The 26157-nt window shown below is 45.9% G+C and overlaps 1 protein-coding gene across 2 annotated transcripts in view; it reads right to left on the bottom strand.

The window, feature by feature from the left end:
* The window catches only part of LOC134578987 (cytochrome P450 2J6-like), a 69528-nt gene extending 60065 nt beyond the window's left edge, over positions 1-9463 (bottom strand). For both annotated transcript variants that reach the window (XM_063438113.1, XM_063438112.1), the window contains exon 1: positions 9280-9463. In XM_063438113.1, coding sequence (XP_063294183.1) covers positions 9280-9441 — 162 coding nt within the window. In that variant the 5' untranslated portion in view covers positions 9442-9463. The remainder of the gene's footprint in view (positions 1-9279) is intronic.
* Positions 9464-26157: the final 16694 nt, after the last annotated feature.

Raw genomic sequence — 26157 nt, forward strand, 5'->3', positions numbered from 1 at the left:
GGTCGAACATTAGGAGTGTTGAATTCCAACGTGTAGGGCTGTCGCAAATCAAGCGCCTCACTGGCATGTTGTTTCGCCGCTGGATATCGGCAAAGTGAGCCATGGCCGTGTAGGAACGCCTGAAATGGCCACACACCTTCCTGGCCTGCTTCAGGACATCCTGTAAGCCTGTGTACTTATGCACAAAGCGTTGTACGATCAGATTACACACATGTGCCATGCACGGCACATGTGTCAACTTGCCCAACTTCAATGCCGCTATCAAATTTTTTCCGTTGTCACACACCACTTTGCCGATATCCAGTTGCTGCGGAGTCAGCCACTTTTCCACCTGTGCGTTCAGGGCGGACAGGAGTGCTTGTCCGGTGTGACTCTCTGCTTTCAAGCAAGTCAAACCCAAGACGGCGTGACACTGCCGTATCCGGGATGTGGAATAGTACCTGGGGAGCTGGGGGGGTGCCGTTGATGTGGAGCAAGAAGCAGCGGCACAAGAGGACTCAGCCGAGGAGGTTATGGAAGAGGATGGAGTAGGAGGAGTAGAGGAGGTGGCAGCAGGACTGCCTGCAATTCGTGGCGGTGTCACCAACTCCTCTGCAATGCCATGCATTCCTTGCTTGTCAGCCGTCAGCAGGTTTACCCAATGCGCAGTGTAGGTGATATACCTGCCCTGACCATGCTTTGCAGACCAGGTATCAGTGGTCAGATGGACCCTTGCCCCAACACTGTGTGCCAGACATGCCATGACTTCCTTTTGCACAATCGAGTACAAGTTGGGGATTGCCTTTTGTGAAAAGAAATTCCGGCCGGGTACCTTCCACTGCGGTGTCCCAATAGCTACACATTTTTTGAACGCCTCAGACTCAACCATTGTATGGTAAAAGCTGGCGGGCTAATAGTTCGGACAAGCCAGCTGTCAGACGCTGGGCAAGGGGGTGACTTGGTGACATTGGCTTCTTACGCTCAAACATGTCTTTGACAGACACATGACTGTGGGCAGATGAGCGGGAACTGCTCAAGGCGGGAGACGGAGTGGCGTATGGTTGAGAGGGGGCAAGAAGGACAGCAGTGGTTGATGTGGCTGAAGATGCTGGACCAGGAGGAGGATGGCGGCTTAGAGTAGGCGTGCTGCTTGTACTCATGTGTTGATCCCATAGGCGTTTGTGATATGAGATCATGTGCCTACGCAAAGCAGTTGTACCTAGGTGGGTGTTGGACCTCCCACGACTCAGTTTCCTTTGGCACAGGTTGCAAATGGCATCGCTGTTGTCAGAGGCAGACACACAAAAAAAATGCCACACTGCTGAGCTCTGCAATGACGGCATTCTGGTGGTGGACACAGCATGCGTTGATTGGCGTGCTGTCGGGCTGACCCCGGGTGCCGATGCATGCTGTCTGACTGTGCCACTAGCTCCTTGCGACGACCCCCCCTGCTTCCAACTCGTCTCCTCCTCTCTGTCTCCCCATCTGAACTTTCGCCCTGTTCTTCTTCTTGCCGAGCGGGCACCCACGTGACATCCATGGATGCATCGTCATCATCAACCGCTTCGCTTGTATCTGACAACTCAGAAAAGGAAGCAGCAGCGGGTACAACATCATCATCATCACACCGTACCTCCATGTGTTTAATGCTGCCTGCCTGAGACATATCCCTGTTATCTACATCCTCTAGCAATAATGGTTGCGCATCACTCATTTCTTCAAACGGGTGTGTGAATAACTCCTCTGACATACCAAGTAAAGCGGACGTGGTGCTAGTTTTGGTGGTGGCGGCAGGCGGGTGAGTGCTATCTTGAGAGGTGCCTGAAGCTAAGCTGGAGGAGGATGGTGCGTCAAGGTTCCGAGCGGAGGCTGTACAAGATTGGGTGTCCTGTGTTAGCCAGTCAACTAAGTCCTCAGAACTTTTCAAGTTCAGGGTACGTGGCTTCTGAAAACTGGGCATTATTCTAGGGCAAAAGGGAATCACAGCACCACGACCACGACGGCCCCTGCGGGGTGGCCTGCCTCTGCCTGTCATTTTTTTGGGGATTAGTGGTACTATGCGTGCAAGCTACTGTGAGACCAGATATGATTGGCAATGTGAACTGTAACAGTTCTGCAGAGCACACACTGTAGGCCTGAGACACCCGCTTGAAGACAAGTAACTGCTATTCAATCTATAACAGTGAAAAACAAATTTTGGTTTTAAAAGCACGCTATAGAGACACCAGATATGATTGGCAATGTGCACTGGAACAGTTCTGCAGAGCACACACTGTAGGCCTGAGACACCCGCTTGAAGACAAGTAACTGCTATTCAATCTATAACAGTGAAAAACAAATTTTGGTTTTAAAAGCACGCTATAGAGACACCAGATATGATTGGCAATGTGCACTGGAACAGTTCTGCAGAGCACACACTGTAGGCCTGAGACACCCGCTTGAAGACAAGTAACTGCTATTCAATCTATAACAGTGAAAAACAAATTTTGGTTTTAAAAGCACGCTATAGAGACACCAAATATGATTGGCAACTGTCAAAGCACGCTGGAACAGGTCTACAGAGCACACGCTGAAGTAGGCCTGACACCCAGACGCTTGCAGACAACTAACTGATCTTCTATTACAGTGAAAAAAAATTATTTCTTTAAAATCTAAAGCTTAAGCTATTGTTAAAACAGATATGAGTGGTGGCACTGACTGTGCAAATGGGCAAGGCATCCAACCTGACACAGAAGCTGGCAGGCAGGCAACTGCTCTTCTATTACAGTGAAAACAAATTATTTATTTTAAATGTAAAGCTTAACCAATTGTTAAAACAGATATGAGTGGTGGCACTGGGCAAGTAGGCACAGTATCCAATGTGAACCTCACACAGAAGCTGGCAGGCAGGCAACTGCTCTTCTATTACAGTGGAAACAAAATTTTGGTTGTAAAAGCACGCTATAGAGACACCAGATATGAGTGGCAACTGTCAAAGTACGCTGGCAGGGTTGTGCAGGGCACACGCTGAAGGAAGGCCTGACAGAGCCGCTTGAAGGACACTGACTGTCTGCTATTAGCTTACACTGGAAACCTTTTTTCTTTGTAAAAGCACGCTAAAGAGACACCAGATATGATTGGCAACTGTCAAAGCACGCTGGCACAGGTCTGCAGAGCACACGCTGAAGTAGGCCTGACACCCAGACGCTTGCAGACAACTAACTGCTCTTCTATTACAGTGAAAAAAAAATATTTATTTTAAATGTAAAGCTTAACCAATTGTTAAAACAGATATGAGTGGTGGCACTGGGCAAGTAGGCACAGTATCCAATGTGAACCTCACACAGAAGATGGCAGGCAGGCAACTGCTCTTCTATTACAGTGAAAAAAAAAATATTTTAAATGTAAAGCTTAACCAATTGTTAAAACAGATATGAGTGGTGGCACTGGGCTAGTAGGCACAGTATCCAATGTGAACCTCACACAGAAGCTGGCAGGCAGGCAACTGCTCTTCTATTACAGTGAAAAAAAATATTTATTTTAAATGTAAAGCTTAACCAATTGTTAAAACAGATATGAGTGGTGGCACTGGGCAAGTAGGCACAGTATCCAATGTGAACCTCACACAGAAGCTGGCAGGCAGGCAACTGCTCTTCTATTACAGTGAAAAAAAAATATTTATTTTAAATGTAAAGCTTAACCAATTGTTAAAACAGATATGAGTGGTGGCACTGGGCAAGTAGGCACAGTATCCAATGTGAACCTCACACAGAAGCTGGCAGGCAGGCAACTGCTCTTCTATTACAGTGAAAAAAAAATATTTATTTTAAATGTAAAGCTTAACCAATTGTTAAAACAGATATGAGTGGTGGCACTGGGCAAGTAGGCACAGTATCCAATGTGAACCTCACACAGAAGCTGACAGGCAGGCAACTGCTCTTCTATTACAGTGGAAACTAAATTTTGGTTGTAAAAGCACGCTATAGAGACACCAGATATGAGTGGCAACTGTCAAAGCATGCTGGCACAGGTCTGCAGAGCACACGCTGAAGTAGGCCTGACACCCAGACGCTTGCAGACAACTAACTGCTCTTCTATTACAGTGAAAAAAAAATATTTATTTTAAATGTAAAGCTTAACCAATTGTTAAAACAGATATGAGTGGTGGCACTGGGCAAGTAGGCACAGTATCCAATGTGAACCTCACACAGAAGCTGGCAGGAAGGCAACTGCTCTTCTATTACAGTGAAAAAAAAATATTTATTTTAAATGTAAAGCTTAACCAATTGTTAAAACAGATATGAGTGGTGGCACTGGGCAAGTAGGCACAGTATCCAATGTGAACCTCACACAGAAGCTGGCAGGCAGGCAACTGCTCTTCTATTACAGTGAAAAAAATTATTTATTTAAAATCTAAAGCTTAACCAATTGTTAAAACAGATATGAGTGGTGGCACTGACTGTGCAAATGGGCAAGGCATCCAACCTGACACAGAAGCTGGCAGGCAGGCAGGCAACTGCTCTTCTATTACAGTGAAAAAAAATATTTATTTTAAATCTAAAGCTTAACCAATTGTTAAAACAGATATGAGTGGTGGCACTGGGCAAGTGGGCACAGTATCCAATGTGAACCTCACACAGAAGCTGGCAGGCAGGCAACTGCTCTTCTATTACAGTGAAAAAAAAATATTTATTTTAAATGTAAAGCTTAACCTATTGTTAAAACAGATATGAGTGGTGGCACTGGGCAAGTAGGCACAGTATCCAATGTGAACCTCACACAGAAGCTGGCAGGCAGGCACCTGCAATTACATTACACAGGAAAAAAAAAAAAAAAAAAAGCAGCCTGATGTTATAGCCCTAAAAAGCGCTTTTTGGGGTGCTGTCCTTACAGCAGAGATCAGATGAGTCCTTCAGGATTGTAGTTGACACTGAATACCCTAGCCTAGCTATCAATTTCCCTATCTAATCAGCAGCAGCTAAACTTTCCCTCCTCTCACTAAGCATGCATCTTCCGAATTAATCGAAAATGGATGCTGGGAGGGAGGTTGGAGGGTGTGGAAGGGAGGGAGTGCTGCTGATTGGCTGGAATGTGTCTGCTGACCGAGAGGCACAGGGTCAAAGTTTGCCCAATGATGACGAATAGGGGGCGGATCGAACTGCGCATGTGTCCGCCCGCCGTGGCGAACGCGAACACGCTAATTTCGCCGGGAACTGTTCGCCGGCGGACAGTTCGGTACATCACTAATGGTAAGTATAAAAGTAAGCTATAAAAAGTAGTACTTTAATATTAGACCAACATATAAAAAAATCATACAAATATGAAATAAAAGTCCACTTAACGCATTTCGCCTGGTAGGCTTCTTCAGGATTGAGCCTGCATCGCCGCCATTTTGGGGTCATGTCCACCACTTGAACTGTGGGCTCCCGATGTGGACAAAGGGATGGCACGCTGGGTTAGTTGGGACTTCCTTGTGGCGGGTCGTACTGGTGCATCCTTCATTCCAGCTTTCATCAGAAATCTTCAAAAATGCTGTCTAGCCTTGCTGAAATATCAAAGTGTTCTGAGCTGAAGCTGTGGGAACTGGCAGCGTGTATCTTGATGATGGAGTCTCTGCTTGCTTCATCCGCTCCTCCAGCTCTCCCCTGTGTTGCTTCCTGGACCGGATTGCCTCCCAGAAGTGGACCACGATAACCCCATCGGTCAATGGGGGGGAGGTAATGGGGCATTTGCTTGCTCTTGAGGGCTCTTGGGCACTTCCTGACATGGAGATCAGCCACCTTTCCCACCCGGTGCGCACTAGGTGCATGATCAATCAAGGCTCTGGTTGCATGGCAGACTATCGCAAGGTGAGGGTCTGATAATGCAGGGTTTTTTTTCTAAACACGGCCATAATAGCCTAGAAAATGCTCATTTCTCAGAATAGTGGAGAAGCTTGCTTAGGACTTGTCTTTCCACCATGATGGTCAGGCCCCGCCCCATTTACATGTTTTTTACAGTATCACATTATATTTTTTTTCTTGTCTTTTTTTTATTTTTATATATATCCCAACATTATTGCTTATTTGAGGGGTAAGTCACTGTTTTCAATTACGCGTTGCACTTGCACTATGGTTTAAGAAAGGGTGTACCACCTAAACATAGAGTGCATATTTGTGCATAGAAGGTTTGGAAAGCCTGAAGTATTTCATCTGGGTATTGTAACGAGTATATACCCCTACACGCAGGATCCAGCCAAACAGAAGACAGCACAGAGGAGAGATACGTCTACCGGACCTTAGAGTGGCCGGACTCGACGTAATAGGAGAAGTACAGAGTCAGGAACGATCCGAGGTCAAGGGCACAAAGAGACAGCGTAAACGAGAACTAGCCGGGGTCTGGTACACAGGAATCAGCAAGCCGGCAAACAGTACAGATAAGGATAAAGCGAAAACGAAGTCAGAATACAAAGCCAAGGTCAAATACGGAGAAACACAACTGAACACAACAAGCACTAAAGGGAACTGTAGCAGAAACCACGATAGGGCAAGGAACTAAGGGAAAAGGGTAAGTATAAATAGGTTCAAAACTAATGTGATTGGCTCCTGTCACTTCCACACCCCCAAAAGGTAAGTGTATGGGGTGTGTGGGATGACAGGGGCCAATGGGAGCCTTTTGGCAATTTAGGCTCCCACTGTCTCTTTAAGAGCGCGCCCGAGACTCGCGGCGCGCTCTTAGATTCAGGCGGGACATGTGACCGCATCTCGCGGTCACTGCCCGCCTTCCTGCCTGAAGCGTCGGATGAGCCGCGCGCGGCTCGTGCAGCCGCAGGACCGCGCGCGGCTTGAAGAGAGGACCGCGGCCGGCCCCTGGGAAAGGTGAGTAACGCTACAGGTATCTAGTTTTCCTCTGGCCTCTGGGCTTAATCGTATGTATGTGGTGGTGTTTCCTTTACTGCTGTAGCCTCCTAGCCAAAGGTCTCCCACATTTATTAGTGTTCATAGAAGAACCTAGAGGACTTTCAGAGGGTTTAGAGGGAAAGGAGAATCCTGAATTTCCTTTGTGCCTCCGTCAGAGTAAATTTTTTTTTCTGCTAGTGTTTGTTTGTGTGCCAGTTTCAGGTCTGCAATTTGGTTGACTAAGTCTGCTGTTTCTTGCCTGGTCTTTCTTGCATTGTGTGCAAACTGAGCTATAGTGGCCTCTGATCATGCATTTATGCGCTTCCCAGATAAGGGGTGTGTCATTTGAGGTATTTGTTTCAAAGTATTGGGTAACTTCTTGTTTCACCAGCTCTACATATGTTACCTTCAGCAGCATATTTTCATTTAGTTTCCACTGGCATTTCTTGAGTTTAATTAATGAAAACTTCATTTGGACAGAGACTGAGGAGGGATCAGAGCCACAAAGGAGCCTAGGAGCAGCAGATACTCCTGGTTGACTAGTATATAATACATGCGGCTATAGTTCCTATGAACCACAGAGAAAAAGGTGTAATCTCTATCATCGGGGTGTGCCACCTACAAGCAATCCACCAAACCCAGTCTCCGTAAGGCCACAAGGTTAAAATCCCCAGCCAACATCAAAATGCCTTCCCTAAATTTTCCCAGCTTGGTAATTGTCTTGGCCAGGAAAACATGTCCATGTACCATAGAGTCTGTATTAAGACCCCCGATGTTATTATTTCAGAATTTCATCAAGGCTGTTTAGAAGCCAGACATCATGATGTATAGTGAAAAAAAAATGGGACGGAGGGAGGGAGGGTAGAAGAGAAAATAAAAGGAAGGGAAAGACCAGGGAGGTAAGGTGTACTAGAAAGTATGTACAAGAAGCAACAATGATACAGTACCTGGTGGGACCTTGCGGCAGCGGGAAGGTCCAGAATGACCGGTTCACTAGTCTGAGTCTCAATCCTATTTACAGTGGAAGTCCGTTGTGTGGGAGGCTAGGTAGCCCAGCAGTAATTTGATTATAAACGACAAGGTATGAGCTCTATACGCATCCAGTCCACTCAACTGAGGCACACGGCAGTAGCATAAGTAGATATAGCCAATCAATGGGGAAAGCCTGTGCGGTCATGAGCAGGCATTACAGCATCAACAGTACTTCAAACATGTGAAATATTGCCCATGCCATCTCCCCCCAGGACCTCAACTCCCAAATTCCGGGGTGCGGGCAGTCTTAATTATGTCAGTGGCCATCATGAAGTCACATTGGGTCAATAGAAACCCATCCATGGGACCCAATGTGTGTCTCTGGGAACCCACGTGTGAGGGTCCAGGCGTCAACTGGATTCTTGTTTTCTCCAATGTTAGGGTAGGAATCACAATTTTAAAGGCTTTAGTGAGCTAGGGCCATGGAACTACTGCAGTGTGCATCCTACACCATCTCCAGGCAAGCCACGCCCCCTGAAGTGTTCCTTTAAATATAAATAATCTGAATTAAAGTGATAGATTCTGCTGTAACAAAATTAGTGTTTGGTGAACAGACCCCTAATGGGTACTATTTGCTGGCAGTTGCATTAATGTCTTATCATGAAAGATGGACTACGGCCCCCTGCTGGGCTGAAATTTAAGAGAAATGTCACTTTCTAAATTTTAGCACAACTAAATTGTTAACTAAAAGTTAACTATTGTTTGTGTTCATTTTTTTTTTATTCTATTTCTTCCTTTTATATATTTACTTACATCCTATACCAGCTAAAGCTTGGCAAAGTCTGTTAATTAGCTAATTGCTTTGTTTGCACATCACATATAGAGCTGCTGGAGAAAATTCTGAGCGCACATGCGAGCATACAGAATTTAGATGTACATTTTTTTACTTTCTTCTTCTGCATTATTCATCCCAGTAAATCCTGAAATGGTGTATACTGGGGTGAAGGAACTGTCACATCTATGGAAGTGACAGTTCTTCTTTAAATTATATTTATTTGTTTATAAAATATTTTAGCAGGATGGATACATTGAGATATACTATTCATGCTGATTTGCTGAACTGTTTCAGCTCCTCACGAAATTATCTCTACAGATGTTGCAGCAAATAAGGAAAGTGAAAGTGAGAATTATTAGTATTATGTTTTGCATTTTCGACACATCAACTTTATAATTGTACAGCGCTACAGAATCTGATGGCGCTATTTAAATAATAATAAATAATAATAATAATGTATTAATAGGGAAAACAGGTTGTCAGCTAGTCTGTATTGTCACACAAAAATATACAGACTGCAGTGCAATTTCTTTGTATCCATATTAGCTTTCAAAATATTTTACTTACCATTATAGGTTTGCACTAACTCATGTACGTACACACCACTTACATTCTGATTAAACAATCAAAACCCACCTCCTTTAAACTTTTGAGGAAATTGGAAAAATCCAGCTGCAGTAAGTTCCCTACGATGGGCAGAGCCAGGGGACCTGGAGGGAAGGACTTTGGGCGAGTCACCTTCCACCAAAGGTAGCCCAACAGGACCAAAACAAGAAACAGGACTGTGCTGAGCTCCATGTTTTCTGAATACTGTGCGTTTCAAACACTGGCTGTTGAATACAGTGTCATGTTACTTATACAGCACAAAGTACAGCCCATGTAACTCCCCTTTCTATCAGATAGGAGGTTCCACTTGTTCAACAGTAAGTTAGACATAAGCTTCCTGAAACATAAGTGCTATTATGTTCATCTAATCTGCTTAACATTCAGAAGTGCAAAGAGAAACGGCACATAGGAAACTGGTTGTACAACATCAGACTGTGTTCTTCTTTAACTCCTTAACCCCTTGAGGACAGAGCTTCAGCAGCTTGTCTTGCACTTAATGACAACAGCATTTTTTGCATAGTTGTATGCGTTCAACTGCAATTTGCATTTTACTTATTTATTGCACAGACACATATTATATACCGTTTTTTTAAAGGACAGAAAGGGCTTTAATTTGATGTAACATATATATATATATATATATATATATATATATATATATATATATATATATATATATATATATGCTTATTATAAAAAAAAAACAGTTTTTGCAATAATAATGTGTGCATAATTAGTGCAGGTTAAGGAAAGTAGGTTCCCTCTACACCATTACACATGGGTTGGAGAAGAGGCTAGGGGCCAATTTCAGGGTCCCGATCTGTAAATTATTCACAACCACGCCACACACAGAGTGGAGGAAAAGAGGGGAGGGGCACATTTGCCTAAGTTCTCCATTTATTCAGTTATCTCATCCAGACAAGGATGCTATGTATAATTTAAGTAGAGGTCTAATGGCACCAAGCTGTGGCTAAGGGAACCAATAGTCACCAAAACAACTTTAGTTTAATGAAGCAGTTTTAGTGTATAGATCAAGGCCCCAGGGAGCGTGTGCAGCTTAGCGGACAAGGGCACATGTATGAGTGTGGGAATGGATGAAACAGGATGGGCTGTGTTTATGTTGGGGGAGTGTTGTATGAGAGGAAGTGGGTGGTGACAATTGGAACTGACCTCAGTGCCACTTAGGAGCCTGGCCAGCAACAAGTTTCTCTGTCTCCTCCTGTTGCTGGGCCTGTTGGCCTGTGGGTGTCCTGGATGTTGAATGTTGGATCCAACCTGTAGGTCTGGGATTCCTTCCTGACCGAGTATAATGGGAGGTCATCTTGGCAGGCGCCAGAGGTGTCCAGTTAGGACTTGCACCGCTATACGGACGCTGCTGGCTCTGTCTGGTTTCGGGCGATATTAGGATCGCGCTGGTGTGCTGACACATGGCTGGCGGCGTGGTCCGTCTCCGGCTTGACCAAGAATCTTACCTTCCTGGAGCTTTTTTCCCATTGTGGTGGCATTGGAATTGTGGGGTCGGGAGCTACAGGACAGTCGGGACGTTTTTACTGTGACAACCTGGGGATTGTCCAGGGGATTAACCAGCTTTCGGCCTCTTCTCTTCCGGTAATGTGCCTGCTCCAGCGCCTAGTGCTCCAGTGCCTGTGTCTCAATGTGTCGGGTAGGTCCAGTTCCTCTTAGGCCGGGTACTCCAAGGAATGGGTGGAATAGCAGGCGCTGGAGTCAGAGGTGGGTATCTTGCAGGTTCGCCCGCTCGTTACAGGGTCTGTTGCGACTGTTGGAGCATTGGGGTTTCGGCGGGTATGTCACCCTCGGCGGTGTCCTCGCGCTTGCCTGGGATGAGTTTTCTGTTTATGCACCAGATTTGGGAGGATGTCACCACGGAGATTCTGGTGTGGCAGGTGGTGAAGGGCCTGCACAGGGGTCGGTTTACTGCGGATCCAAGGAGGCTATTTTCGATGGCCCTATTGGCACACTTGTGCCAGGTGCTCCCAGAGGTATGCTACTCGAACAACAAGGTGTGGCTTTTCACCTCACCTTTCATTTTGCCTTCTTTGGGGCCATGAGGATTGGGGAATTGGTGAGTCCGAGCAGGTCGGCCGGTGGGGAGGATCCTATTTGCGGATGTCCGGAGGGGTCAGGACCTGGTGTCCTTCAAGATTCATCCATCAAAGACTGACATCTTCGGCAAGGGCAAGTGGGTCCCGCTGGCAGTGGTCTCGGGATTGGCCACCTGTCTGGTCAGGGTGTTCGGGGAGTTCCACGAGGTGCGGCAGTTGCTGGCTGGCCCGCTCATGGTACACGAGGATGGGAGCTTCCTTTCCCATTTTCAATTTGTCCGGGTTTTCGCCGGGGGTTGGCTGCTTTGGGGGTGGACGGCGCAGTGTTTGGCGGGCATTCTTTCCGCATTGGCGCTGCAACGGAGGCCACTCGGGTGTGTATGCCGGATCGGGAGGAGCAGAGGTTAGGAAGGTGGGACTGTAGGATGTTTGTTTCCTATGTGTGTCCCGCTGGTTTACTCAGTTGATTGTTTTCTCCTTCTCGGGTGTGGTGCCCCCCAGGGTCTGGATGACTGAGCAGTTCTACATCCCCTGGACTCGGCAGCGTGCGGCGGTCCGGGAGGGGAGATGCTCAGCTTTATGCCTTCGAGGGTGGAGGTTCAGTGGTTCGGCGCCAGGGGCATGAGGTGATTGGTCAGGCTCTCTCGCTTGCTGGGGGTGTCATCGTTCTTTATCCCCATGGGGGTAGTGACCTGGGGACGGTGCCGGTCGGGGACTTGGTGGACATAGTGAAGCAGGACTTGTCCCGGATCCTTATCTTATTTCCGGGGGTTTTGCATAGTGTGGTCGGAGGTTGTGGCGAGGAGCTATTGGCGGCAAGCACATAGCCAGAGTGTGCTGGAGCACTGCCGTGAGGAGTTTAACCATCGGGTTTCACAGTTCGTTGTAGGGGTTGTGGGGATACCCATTCGTCACAGATTTGTTTCGGCCGGAGGTGGTTCATTTGACTGAGGTCGGGCTCGACCGTTTTAATCTGGCCATACAAGAGGTGGTGGAACAGGCCATGGTCGGTTTGTTTGGGGCCCCCTGCTGATTTTAGGCTTAAAACAGCGGGGGTTGTGGCAGGGGGTGTGTCCTTGCCAAGTAAGGGGTGGTGGCTTTTTGCAGGTTAGATGAAGGTGGGGGGTAATGGCCGGGTCTCAACCTCCCCTGTCTCTTTGGTGAATCTTAAGGGGTACCAAGTTGGACGTGTCCCTACCGAGCTAAAGCCAGCTGGTGGGGAGCATTATGGTCTGGCCCCACCGAGCTAAACGTCTGCTGGTGGGGTGCCAAAAAGGCAAGAGGTGTTTATTATGCCGAGGGGGGAGGTGAGAGCCTTTGGGAAATAGGAATGAGATTGGCAAGGACGTGTTGGACAAGTACTGTATAACATCATGCAGGTACTAACATGTTATTTATTTATGAGAATATTATGTAAAGTTATACGTTGAAGGAGTCATGCAGTATTTGTGTTTTTAATAAATTCTGTGGCCTGGTACTTCCAAGATTCGGTGTCTGTCTTTATTTGGGGGGAGGCTATGGTTTGGTAAAAGGTCATCCCATCCAATGCCCACTACGTACATACATGCCCCTGCAGTGTCACTACTCAATTCTCCACCATTTAGGAGTTACATTATTTTGTTTATACATCCCTAGTCACACCTCCCTGCATGTAAAGTGCACAGCCTTCCTAAAGATCATGTAAAGTGAGATCTAATGTTTACACTTACACAGCCTGTATCATTTAGAATTTCTTATCTCATGCTCTGTTAATAGCTTGCTAGACTTTGCAGGGGCCTCCTGTGTGTGATTAAAGTTCAATTTACAGAGCAGGATATAATATAAAAACATCTAAAGTAAGTAAACATCTGACTGAAAATTAAACCCTTTTTTTCAGGCAGGCTGTGTGAGTTACAGGCAGGGAATGTGTGGTTAAGGCTGCATGGACAGAAACAAATGTGATTTAACTCCTAAATGGCAGAGACTTGAGCAGTGATACTTCAGAGACATAATCTATACACCAAGACTTCTTCATGAACTAAAATAGTGACTATAGTGTCCCTTTAACTACTTTTAGCATATGCAACAAGGAAAACCATCCTATAAACATTACTTATACACTGGTGTCAGACGTGAGACATTCTATGAAGTTTACCTTATTCTGACTTGAGTGTAATTTCTATTTGATGTTCGAGAGAAGACGGGATAAGAAATGTGTATACATGTTCAGAGTCAAAGGGCAAAAGGGGGCATGGACCCAATAATATGTAGGGCAAGAATTGTACAAGTACCCTAACCACAAAATCACTAAATAAATTGACAACTTTTATTTGGTATCTGTTAAAAGTGGAGAATATAACATATGGAGGAAAAAAACGCCCAGGGTCTCGCTGGCGAATATTAGTATGGCTATGGGGGCAGGTGGGGGGGGTGTGCCACACATAACCAAATATTACTTAGCAACAAACTTATCTCAGACGGCGCGCCTCCTCTCCTTCCCGGACTGCCCATTGTGGCAACACCTGGAGAGTGCGGCCTGTGCACTCTACTCCCTCAGGGACCTAATTTGGATCCCAGCCAAAGCCCAACCTCGTTCCACCAGCCTCCTTACGACAACCAAACTGTCCCTACAACTATGGCTGCGATGGGCCCCAAAAATGCTCAGTGAGCCGATGGAGAACCTCGCCCCACTTATGAGCCTTCAGCACCACACACATGACCTGGCCCTGAACGGGTGGGTAAACAGAGGGGTACGGAGAATAGCACACCTATATGGGGCAGGGGGGCTGTTGCCGTTCCTGGATCTCCAGAGCCGGTACCATTTACCAAACAGTGAAATATTTACATACTTGCGTATAAAACATATTGTAGGGGCCTCCAGCAAGGCAACATCACCTACGCAATCTCAAAACCTCTTTGACTTACTATGCCAAGGTCAACCCCCCCCCCCCCAAAAACACTCTCTCTGTGTTACCAAATACTTCTAGACATAGACAGACCCACCAAACAATCATACATGCTCAGATGGGAGAGGGAGCTGAACTGCGACCTCGAGACTGCGAAATGGACAAGGGCCATGACTTTAGTTAAGCGGGCGACACGGTGCTTAGACCACGTAGAATCAGCCTACAAGATATGGATGCAGTGGTATTACACGGCACATAGGCAGGGTGGCCCAAATTTACCCAGGGGTGCAGAGTGGCTGCTGGCGCTGCAACCACCAAGTGGGAAACACGAGCCACATATTCTGGTACTGCCAGGCACTTGACCAATACTGGCAACAAATTCAAGATATAATCCACACTAAAATAGGTAAACGCATACCGCTCAAACCAGAACACTACCTGCTTCACATGTTACCCGGAGACCTTACAGCCTACGAAGCGGTGCTGGTCACCCACATAACCCTAGCCGCCAAAACATGCATAGCTGCTCTGTGGAAAACCACGGCGGTCCCTGATGTACAGGCAGTACTTGCTAAAGTGGACCTTACGAAACAGTACGAGCAGATGGCACATACAATAGGTGGAACACTAGAACACTATACCACTATCAAGCTGTATAGCGTAAGAGCATCTCACCCCCCCTCCCATATTGTATCCTCTCCTCCCAGTTAACCCCCTCCAACCCCCCCCCCCCACGCACAAAAAGGGCTTACATAGCAATACTGAGCCCCAAACCATGGGATGAAGTGTAGGGCAAATACTCGACCAGCCTACAGGACACACTAATATGCTAAAGTAAAAGGACAAAGATACTGCATGCATACCTGTTACCTGTCTGACCCACCCCAACGGTGAGCGGAAGACGGTGGCTGGGTACGGCGCCCCCCCCAGGTCTCTGGGGGATACCACATGGTGGCATGATACCACACTGTAGAGCGTTCCCAGCTTACCAGGTTTCCCTAAGCGGGGCATTACTCACTACCCATAACAAAGTCATAGATGTCATCTTAAGACAATTTGTACTGCTGCAGCACGATTATGATGTTGAATGCCGCTGAAAGCTGTCATTACCTTGCATATCGGTGTCCTTATGTACCAACTGTCGATTATGTTATGCCTGATATTGTGTCAATCCAACATCTTTTCATCTCAATAAAAATGAAACATTTAAAAAAAAAAAAGTGGAGAATATAATAGTAAATAATAAGTGAAATAAATTGATTAAATTGTAGAATACTACCACATTTAAATTATAACATGAAAAAAGTATGAGAAATAGGACTCATGTGAACCAAGGTGTGATTTACAAGTGTGAATATAAACAAAGATAACAAAACGTGTATATATATATAGAGAGAAAAACATTAACAAGTAGCAAGAGAGGTGAGAACAGACAACAGCTCAATTACCCTGCCCTTCGGTGGGTCCCCGCTCAGATCTCAAACTGGTTTTAGCTTAACTTGTGCCATTACAGACAGAACATATCTGAAGCATATCAGACTGGTCCCACCCATACAGGCAGTCCATATCCGAAATGCCAGCAAGTTCCCTCTGCATGAGCGATACGGCAACCCCGGGACATCATTTCAACCTTGTAAGGTATCATCAGTGAGGTATAGCCAATATAGGCAGTCCATATCCGAAATGCCAGCAAGTTCCCTCTGCATGAGCGATACGGCAACCCCGGGACATCATTTCAACCTTGTAAGGTATCATCAGTGAGGTATAGCCAATATATATATATATATATATATATATATATATAATTGTGTGTGTATATATATATATATATATATTTATATATATATACATACATATATACACAAAGAAAGTATGTACAGTAGTAAAAAAGTCTAAATATTTTGAAGGCTTCCTTTGTGGTGGCAGTCGAGGGCACTTCTTGGCATTGAAATCCCTAGGGATCTCTCCCTCTTTTGCAAATTGAATATTCCACCAATTGTAATGGTCATCTTCGTGGACTTAGATCATTGGCACAAGTAGCCCTTATTTTACATTGGTAGGGGCTATCTATAAAAATTGGTCAGTTTACCAAAACTGTTATATCCCCTCCAGGTGCTCCCAGTACTCCTCTCGAAAAGTGACAAATGTTTGTTGAGCAAACATCTTAGACAATTACTCTGGCAGGGACATAGGGCCCGCCTTAGCCTTACTAAATTGTACCAACACAGGGCTGATGGTGGTCTAACCCTACCTAATGCTAGGGAATACAGTTTGGCGGCACAGCTTATGCATGCGCTGGACTGGATTCCATTCCAACACAGGTTTTCTAACTTGTCCTTGGAGTCCTATCTGGCATCACCAAACTTACTTGTGGCTCTCCTTCACAGGCCGCACCACCTACTCCCTGAATCTGTCCTATCTAATCCCCTCCTGGCTACCCCTATCAGAGCCTGGAAACAGTCTCGCTCCAAATTAGGTGCCGATCCAATAAGCACCATTCACCTGCCTTTAACTTATAACCTAGACATTGTTACGGGTGCTCAATACCTCTTCACTGTGTGGACAGATAGTGGGATTGCCACCCTCCGGCCTTTTGTGGATCATGTCAGCCAGAGGTTTCTGTACATTGCTGAGCTACGGGAGCATTTACCAGCCCTCCCACTTCCATGGTTCGCTTACTTTCAAATATGACACTACTACAATACCATCACTGAACACTTCACGCCTAATGACTGGGAGAACCCTTTGGATGCCATGTTGTGTTGTTCTGATTCTAATTCCTATTCCATTTCCAAACTATATAGGATGTTATGATATACTCCGGACTGGAGTAACTTACAAACAGGCATAGGGAAGTGGAAGACGCATTTTCCAGACATAAGTCTGGGAGGCATGCTCACTGCACACTTTACTCATAGCCAAACATTACCAAGGGTGTTTTATAGGGCTACATGTTCCTTAAAACCCTACACTGTGCTTATTATTCCCCTCACCGACTCTCACTCATGGCCACAAGGGAGACTTCGACTAGTTTCAAGTGTACACACACCAAGGCTGACCTGTTTCACTGTCTGTGGGAGTGCGCTCTAATCCAATATTTCTGGGCCAAACTGAAAGATAGAGGTGGCATGCCCACCTTACCGCTTTCCTCTGAATTTTTGCTTTTGGGACCCTTACCTGGTCGTCCATTGCCTAATAAATGATTCCTTCTTATCATAGCAGCTGTGGTACGCAAAACCATCCTCCAGGAACCAGTCACACGCACCCAACTTAGAATTATTTTTAACCAAGCTTGCTTTTATATTTAAAATGGATTGGTTGGATTTACTAACTAACAAAAAACTCGTGGCCAAAACATTTATTTTGACCTGGAGATCATATATACTCACACTAGACGAATTTTTCAAGACCAAGGTGAAAACCACTTTGGCATACACGGCATGGTTCTCGGGTGAGGTAGTGGTGGGTCGGGTTCCCATGGCATTAACTACTTGATAGGCTTTTCTCACCTTATTCTTGGGCACTTTCTTACAGTGGTGTTGGAGGGAGGGGTGTTGGGGCAAATCGGCAACCGGCAATTAGTTTACTTTGTTCTGTTTTCTTTAGTTTGGTCTTTAAATTCACGCTTTGATAATGGAGTAACGGAACACTTGAACCGTGAGCTTCTTTTGGTGTACCTTCTCCTGCTTTTATTAGTTGAAATGCAAACTATTGCTTACCCAACGTCATGTGTTTCATTGTGTTTCATTGTCCTAAACAATTGCAGATCAGAGTCCCTGACCCACGCATCTTTAGAGAGTCTGCAGTAGAGTTGAACATGTCAGCCACCTTCACCAAAATTGTTACGATGTTCCTTTGATATCCTACTGTTAAATGTTAAAGCTCAACCTCTTACAAACTAAAGGTGTTGCTATACTATTTCATTCGGATTGGAGTTTCACTTTGCACAAACAATATACAGATCAAACAGGCAGACTGCTGATTTTAGTAGGAGAACTAAACAGAATTCAAATAACAGTGGCATCCCTTTACGCTCCTAACGAAGCCCAGTTTTCCTTCTTAAATAAAGCAATCACTAGGGTGACGCGTATGAAACAAGGCCACATAATAATCTGCGGAGATTGCAACTGCACGCTAGACCCATATCTAGATACACAACGCATACATAATAAACTCCTTAGCAAAACCTCCATTCAAACTGGGAAACTTTTCTCGAACCTTATTCATTCACAGGATCTTTATGATTCATGGAGGAACCTTTTTCCCACAGTAAAAGACTACACGTACTTCTCACCAGTACACTTAACCTATACACGAATAGATCTATGCTTAATAGATAAATCCACGGTACCTCATTTAATCAATCAAACGATAGGACAACGTACATGGTCTGACCATGCTCCTATAGAAACCACAATAGCAGTACCTTACCCAACAAGAGGCAGAGGAAAGTGGAGACTAAATTAATCTATTCTCGATTGCCCTACAAACCAAAAGAAAATAGCATTAGAATTGGATAATTACTTCACACATAATTCAACCACTGACACATCACTTGAAACCCAGTGGCTAGCCCACAAGGCGGTGATCACGGGTGATTTTATCAAACTGGGTTCTACCATTTAAAAAAAGTTTCAGACATCTTATGCATCATTATCCAAAAAACTTACATCACTAGAAAACACAAACAAATCCTCCCCCTCCAAATCTTTATCAAAACAAATAGCCATGACACGTGACAAAATCCAACAATTACAAACACACAAATTTACTAAATATGCTCACAAACAAACAAAACTACTACAATATGGGCACTAAAGCAGGTAAATTGCTTGCCAATAGTTTAAAATCTAAATATCTCCGGGGGGGCGGAGCCAGCGCCTGAACGGGAAAGTCGCATCTCGCCACAGCTCCGAGCGTGAGACCCTAAAACGGGCTTTCTAAGCGATTAAAATCACCTCTGGGACCCGAAAAACAGATCCCCTAGTTGCCCTACATGATGGGGGAAAAAAACCAAGAAGAGCAGAGCAGATCCTGGCCCGGGATTCAAGGATATAGGCACTTTCATGCGCCCAACACAGCAGCAAATGCCCGGCAAGATGGCGCCGACAGAGGCCTACAACTCACAGTCAACGGATGACGACAGTGAACGCGACTCCTTCCACGCTGCCAGCAAGGTACATGTTACACCCCAGCAGCCTAAAGCACTAGGCGATGCAGCACCCGCTACGAAAGCCGATATTAAGGCACTGACACTAGAGATCAAGGCAATGTTTGACGCCGACATGTCACTTGTCCGAGGGGAAATTTCCACACTCTCCAGCCGCGTGATCTCTGTAGAGGAATCCCTAGAGGGCACAAAGGTAGCACAGGCGGCGACGGACGCTGCTCTGGGAATGCTACAATCACAGTACACAGCGCTAACCGCTCAACTAGCGGGAATGGAGGACAAAAATAGAGCCCGAAACCTACGAATCCGGGGAGTGCCGGAATCGGCGGGAAACCTGGAATTACCACACTACTGTAGGAGGCTTGTGGCAACCTTACTAACTCCCAAACAAGCGAAGCAGGTAGGGATTGACACCTGCTTTCGCCTCCCTAAGGCACTCAAAACGCCCCAGGAGGCACCAAGGGATGTGCTGCTTAAATTTGTACGGGACTCCGACCGGGGGGCCCTCATGGGAGCCGCAAGAGGCTCGCCTACCATCATGTTTGAGGGAGCAAATCTGACCCTATACAGAGACTTCTCAAGGCACACTCTCACCTGGCGCAGATCTCTCCGCCACATCACCCAGCTATTGAATGAGAAATCTATCCCCTATAAATGGGGCCCCCATCGTTTAATCACAGAGCACGCTGGTAAGACGGCCCACATGACACACGTTTCTTAGGCGCCTAAGTTTCTCCAGTCACTGGGACTCTCGCTTCCTTCAGCAGAAACAAGAGCCAGCCCAACATGGAACGTCGAGGACATAACTCCCTTTGTGCCCAGGAGACCGGTGCAGAGGCTGACGGGTCCTTTACCATAAAAAGAGCGACCGCAAGTGCACCTGTGAATTGTCCGATAGGTCCCTTACTACAGGACTATGTCTTGGACACTTTTCCTATGCTATACCTACATGGTCTCTCTACTCACCTTACAAACAGTTGCCTTTTTGCTCTTGGTTTCTTTCCTCTCAGTTCTTTTTTGTTTTTTATTTCCTTTTTCACGTTTTCTAAGGCATTAAGGGTTTTTTATTATTTTCCTTAAGTTCATGAAGGCCACAGGGCATCAGACAAATTTAATTATCTGGCTCCGTAGCAGACACCCACCGATCCTGGTCAGGCAGTCTTATCCCTCCCCTAACACTAAGCGATGCAGGGCCCCAAAACTCCACTTACAAGCTTCCTAATGGGAGACATGCGTGGGCCTGCACCACTCCTAGCAATGGCCAATGGCCATAATACACACGCTCCCTCACCCAATATTTCGAGTGCCAAAGTTACGCTTACAGCCCCGACATTCCTAAGCAGAGCACATAACGCTATCTACAAGCCCCTCAGAGAAGCCGCAAGTCTTTACGGCTGCTAGCATGAGGGAACAATGCAGGGCTTTACCTATTAAAAAACCGGGTGGCAAGGCTTATGGGCAAATATAACTGTTATGTGATGAATATCCTAAATGTATTTCATACATGTTTGTCAGGGTACCTGAGGTCTCTACCTCCGAGAGAGGTAGAGACTTAGACGTTTATCCGTCCGGACGCCATGTTTCCTCTGTTCCTCGCGGTCGACCCGGTCACATAAACGCCGGCCGCGAGGGAGTTACTTCCTTATGTAGCATGGTGCCCGGAGACCGACGTCATGACGCCAATCCGGAACGACCTGTCACTCAATCCGTTGGAGACCAATCAGGACTCGTCGGAGGCGTGTCTATCCTCTCTAGCCAGGGTATTTAAACATACTTCGCCCTGTTGCTCATTGCCCTGTCGTGGTTCTAGCCTGTCTAGTCACACAGTGCTCTGGTGTTTTTCAGTTATCCTTTTGATTCCGACCCGGCTTGTTTGACTTACTCTGTTTACCTCTGTTATCCTTGACCCGGCTTGTTACTCGCTTACCTGTCCTCTCGTTCCCTCGACCTCGGCTTGTCTCTGACCATTCTCTATACTCTCTGTACGTTAGTCCGGCCATTCTAAGGTCCGGTATACGTACCCTGTACCTGTTTGTACTTTGCGTGTTGGATCCCTGCCCCGATCCTGACATTACGACAGGGCCAATGGATCCTGCAGGTACAAACAGTCAGGTTTGTCCCTCTGATTCCAGGTTTGACGCCATGGAACACAGAATGGACCAAATGGCCTTAGCACTACAGGCGTTATTATCTCGTGCTAATAACCCACCAGAGGAGACGCGTACTACTCCTATTTCCTCTGTAAATTCAGGCCTAGAGGTAGCCACTGTAGGTGCCTCTTCCCGTATTACCCCACCAGTACGTTATGGTGGTTCACCTGAGAAGTGTCGTGGTTTTTTAAACCAGATCAGTATTCATTTTGAATTGCAACCTCGCTCCTATCCTACCGATAGGGCAAAGGTTGGATTTATTGTCACCTTACTCATTGAGAAAGCTCTGAGATGGGCCAACCCATTATGGGAGAACGATAACCCGTTGGTATATAATTATAATGCCTTTGTAGCTGCCTTTAGAAGAACTTTTGACCCGCCTGGTAGGAAGGTCAATGCAGCCAGATTACTGTTGCGCCTGAGACAGGAGAACCGAACACTTGTGGATTATGCACTAGAGTTCAGGTCTCTGGCGGCAGAAGTCAAGTGGAATGAGCAGGCTTATATAGATGTATTTTTGAACGGGTTATCAGATGTTATCCTTGACGAAGTTGCTACTAGGGAGCTCCCTGAGAATTTAGAGGACTTAATTTCGTTCATTTCTCGCATTGATGAGCGTTTAAGAGAGAGACAGAACACTCGAGAGAGGAATCTTAGACCTACCTTTAAGTTAGTACCCGCATTTCAAAGTCCTGATTCCAATACCTCACTGTTTCCTGAACCTATGCAGATAGGCAATACTCACCTTTCAGATGAGGAGAGACAGTACAGGAGAAGGCAGGGATTATGTATGTATTGTGGAGTCAGAGGTCACTTGCGCCTGAATTGTCCTATTCGCTCGGGAAACGCCCGCACCTAAGTTTCTCTAGAGGACAGGCCTTGGGTGTTTCTATTTTGTCCTCTACTCATAATTATAAAAATCACAGGTTGCTGTTACCAGTTTCTTTAACGTGGGAGAAGGGAGTGCTAAAGACCATGGCCTTGATAGATTCCGGTGCTGCTGAGAATTTTATCGATCAAGCCTTTGCTACTAAGCACACTATCCCATCCCAGTTAAGAGAGATACCTTTGGCCGTTGAGGCCATAGATGGTAGACCGCTACTCGAGCCTGTTATCTCGCGTGAGACTATACCTATTAACCTAACTGTTGGTATCTTACACGAGGAGAACTTATCACTTATGCTCATTTCGTCTCCTTCTGTTCCCATAGTTCTGGGGTACCCATGGTTAAGGAGACATAATCCTATTATCGATTGGGAGTTAGGGGAAATACTCTCATGGGGTCAGGGTTGTCAGGACAGGTGTTTACGCAGGGTATCCCCATTGGCTGTAATCAACACACCAGACAGTTCTACCCAGTCTAAGGGGATACAGATACCTTCTCTATACCTGGATTTAAAAGCAGTGTTCGACAAGAAGAACGCTGATACGCTACCCCCACACAGGACATTTGATTGTAAAATTAATCTATTGCCTGGTACCATGCCACCCAGGGGTCATGTATACCCTCTATCCACTAAAGAGAATGCTGTTTTAGAGGAGTATATTCAGGAGAATTTAGACAAGGGATTCATTAGGAGATCTTCCTCTCCTGCCGGGGCTGGATTTTTTTTTGTTAAAAAGAAGGATGGTTCACTCAGACCTTGCATCGATTACCGAGGTTTGAATAAAATAACCATCAGAAATGCCTATAATATTCCTCTGATTACCGAGCTCTTTGACCGGCTAAAGGATTCTAAAATTTTCACCAAGTTGGATCTCAGAGGGGCATATAACTTGGTGAGAATCCAGCAAGGCCACGAGTCGAAGACAGCGTTTAATACCCGCTATGGTCATTATGAGTACACGGTCATGCCCTTTGGTCTTTGTAACGCACCTGCAGTTTTTCAAGATTTGATTAACGAAGTTCTTAGGGAATTCCAACATGATTGTGTTATTGTCTACCTGGATGACATACTCATACACTCTAGAGAGATTGAGACTCACCATAGACAAGTCAGAAGGGTGTTACACAAACTCCTGCAACACGGTTTATACTGTAAGTTGGAGAAATGCAGTTTTGACCAGATCCAGATAGACTTTCTAGGATACGTGATTTCTGGGGAGGGCTTTAAGATGGATCCTGACAAACCCCAGTCTATTCTAGATTGGCCATTGCCTAAGGGACTCAAGGCTATTCAGAGGTTTATTGGGTTCTCCAATTATTATAGGCGCTTCATTAAGGGTTACTCGTCTATTATTGCGCCCATTACCAATATGACCAAACAGGGGGCGGATCAAAGACGTGGTCTACTGAAGTTCTCGCTGCTTTCAAGAATCTCAAAGAACTTTTTGCTTCTGCTCCAATTTTAGTCCATCCTGATACGACTTTGCCGTTTCTACTCGAGGTTGACGCCTCTGAGACAGGAGTAGGTGCGGTTCTGTCACAAAGGTTAGGGGTGGATAAACCACTACACCCGTGTGGTTTTTTTTCTAAGAAACTTTCTGGGCCTGAGAGCAGATATGACATCGGAGACAGGGAACTGTTAGCGGTCATTAAAGCCTTAAAGGAGTGGAGACATTTATTGGAGGGGACCTTACACCCTATTACTATTTTGACGGACCACAAAAACTTGTCCTATATTGGGGAGGCTAAGCGTCTGTCTTCTAGGCAAGCGCGTTGGTCCTTATTCCTGACTCACTTCAATTATGTGCTGACTTACAGACCTGGTTCTAAGAACTCTAAAGCCGATGCTTTATCTCGCCAATATGAACCCTCTACTATACCGGAACCGGTTCTTTCTTCTATAGTTCCAAAATGCAATATTGTTGCTAATACGAATCTCAGGATTCACTCCCCGTTACTGGCCAAGATCATTAAGCTGCAACATCTAGCACCTAAACAGACTCCTGCGGGTCGACATTTCGTTCCTCCCGCTCTTCAACTGGAACTGTTGCAGTGTCTCCATAACAGCAAGATGGCGGGACATCCTGGTATTCGCAAAACATTTGCTTTGATCTCCAAAGACTTCTGGTGGCCTGCTTTACGTAAAGATACTAAAGATTTCATCACTGCTTGTGAGGTTTGTACTAAAACCAAACAACCCCATACACTCCCATGTGGATTCCTGCATCCCTTAGAGGTTCCAGAGAAACCTTGGTCCTGCTTGGCCATGGACTTTATTGTCGATCTGCCTACCTCTAAAAAACAGACTGTTATTCTCACCGTGGTTGACAGATTCACTAAGATGGCTCACTTCATTCCTCTGCCTAAACTACCGTCTTCTCCCGAATTGGCAGAGATATTCGCTAGGGAGATTTTTCGCCTACATGGGATACCCTCCCAAATTGTATCTGACAGAGGATCTCAATTTATTTCCCGATTTTGGAGGGCCTTCTGTTCACAACTAGGTATCAAGTTGAACTTTTCTTCTGCCTATCATCCTCAGTCTAACGGAGCTGCTGAACGTACCAACCAGAAAATTGAACAATATTTACGATGTTTTGTTTCCGAACAACAGGACGATTGGGTCGGTTTGATTCCTTGGGCGGAGTTTGCACACAACAATCTCGTTTGCGATTCTACTCATTCAAGCCCCTTCTTCATGAATTATGGCTTTCATCCGTCTATTCTTCCTTCGGCTTCTCCTTCCCAGGGGGTGCCGTCGGTTGATGTTCATGTGGCCAATTTGAGGAAGTTGTGGGACCAAACTCGACAAATCCTTATACACAACTCTATGCTGGTTAAGAAACACGCTGATAAAGGTAGAAGGGCGGCTCCGACCTTTGTTCCAGGTGATAAGGTATGGTTGAGCACAAGGAACATCCGTTTAAAAGTGCCCTCCATGAAGTTCGCTCCCCGTTATATTGGCCCTTACAGGGTGCTGACTCGAATCAATCCAGTTGCGTACCGTCTAGCTCTTCCTACTACCTTACGCATCCCTAACTCGTTTCACGTTTCATTGCTGAAACCACTTATATGCAACAGATTTTCCTCCACAATAGCCCCTCCTCGTTCTGTTCAGGTGGATGGTCAGGAGGAGTATGAGGTTAACTCTATTGTTGATTCTCGAATCTCACGGGGAAAGGTTCAATATCTGGTCGATTGGAAGGGTTATGGTCCTGAAGAGAGGAGTTGGGTACCTCAAGAGGATGTTCATGCTCCTCGTCTCCGCAGGGCGTATCACTCCCGCTTCCCATCTCGTCCCGGTTCCTTCCGCCCGGTGGGCGTATCTGAGAGGGGGGTACTGTCAGGGTACCTGAGGTCTCTACCTCCGAGAGAGGTAGAGACTTAGACGTTTATCCGTCCGGACGCCATGTTTCCTCTGTTCCTCGCGGTCGACCCGGTTGTTAAGACCTGCAGGAGAGATGTTACTGCGGTCCCTTGTTCCTTTTCCAGCTGCTGAGTATAAGTGATCATAGCTCCAGCAGGGGGTAGAGATGAATACAGCTTCACGACAATCCTTCCCAGTAGTTAAAGTATTCTTTCCCCAAACATGAGCCAAGACTTCATGAAGGGTGTAACAGAACTAAAGCTTTATTGAAACAGGCTGGCTTTTATGGGGATCCTCATGCAAGAGGACCTCCCAAAACAAACAAACATATCACCAATCACTGTACAGTATTTTCTTACTACACGCCCCTTCCTCTGCCTGGAAGAT

The sequence above is a fragment of the Pelobates fuscus genome, chromosome 12 (assembly GCF_036172605.1).
Source record: "Pelobates fuscus isolate aPelFus1 chromosome 12, aPelFus1.pri, whole genome shotgun sequence".
Classification (NCBI taxonomy): Eukaryota; Metazoa; Chordata; class Amphibia; order Anura; family Pelobatidae; genus Pelobates; species Pelobates fuscus.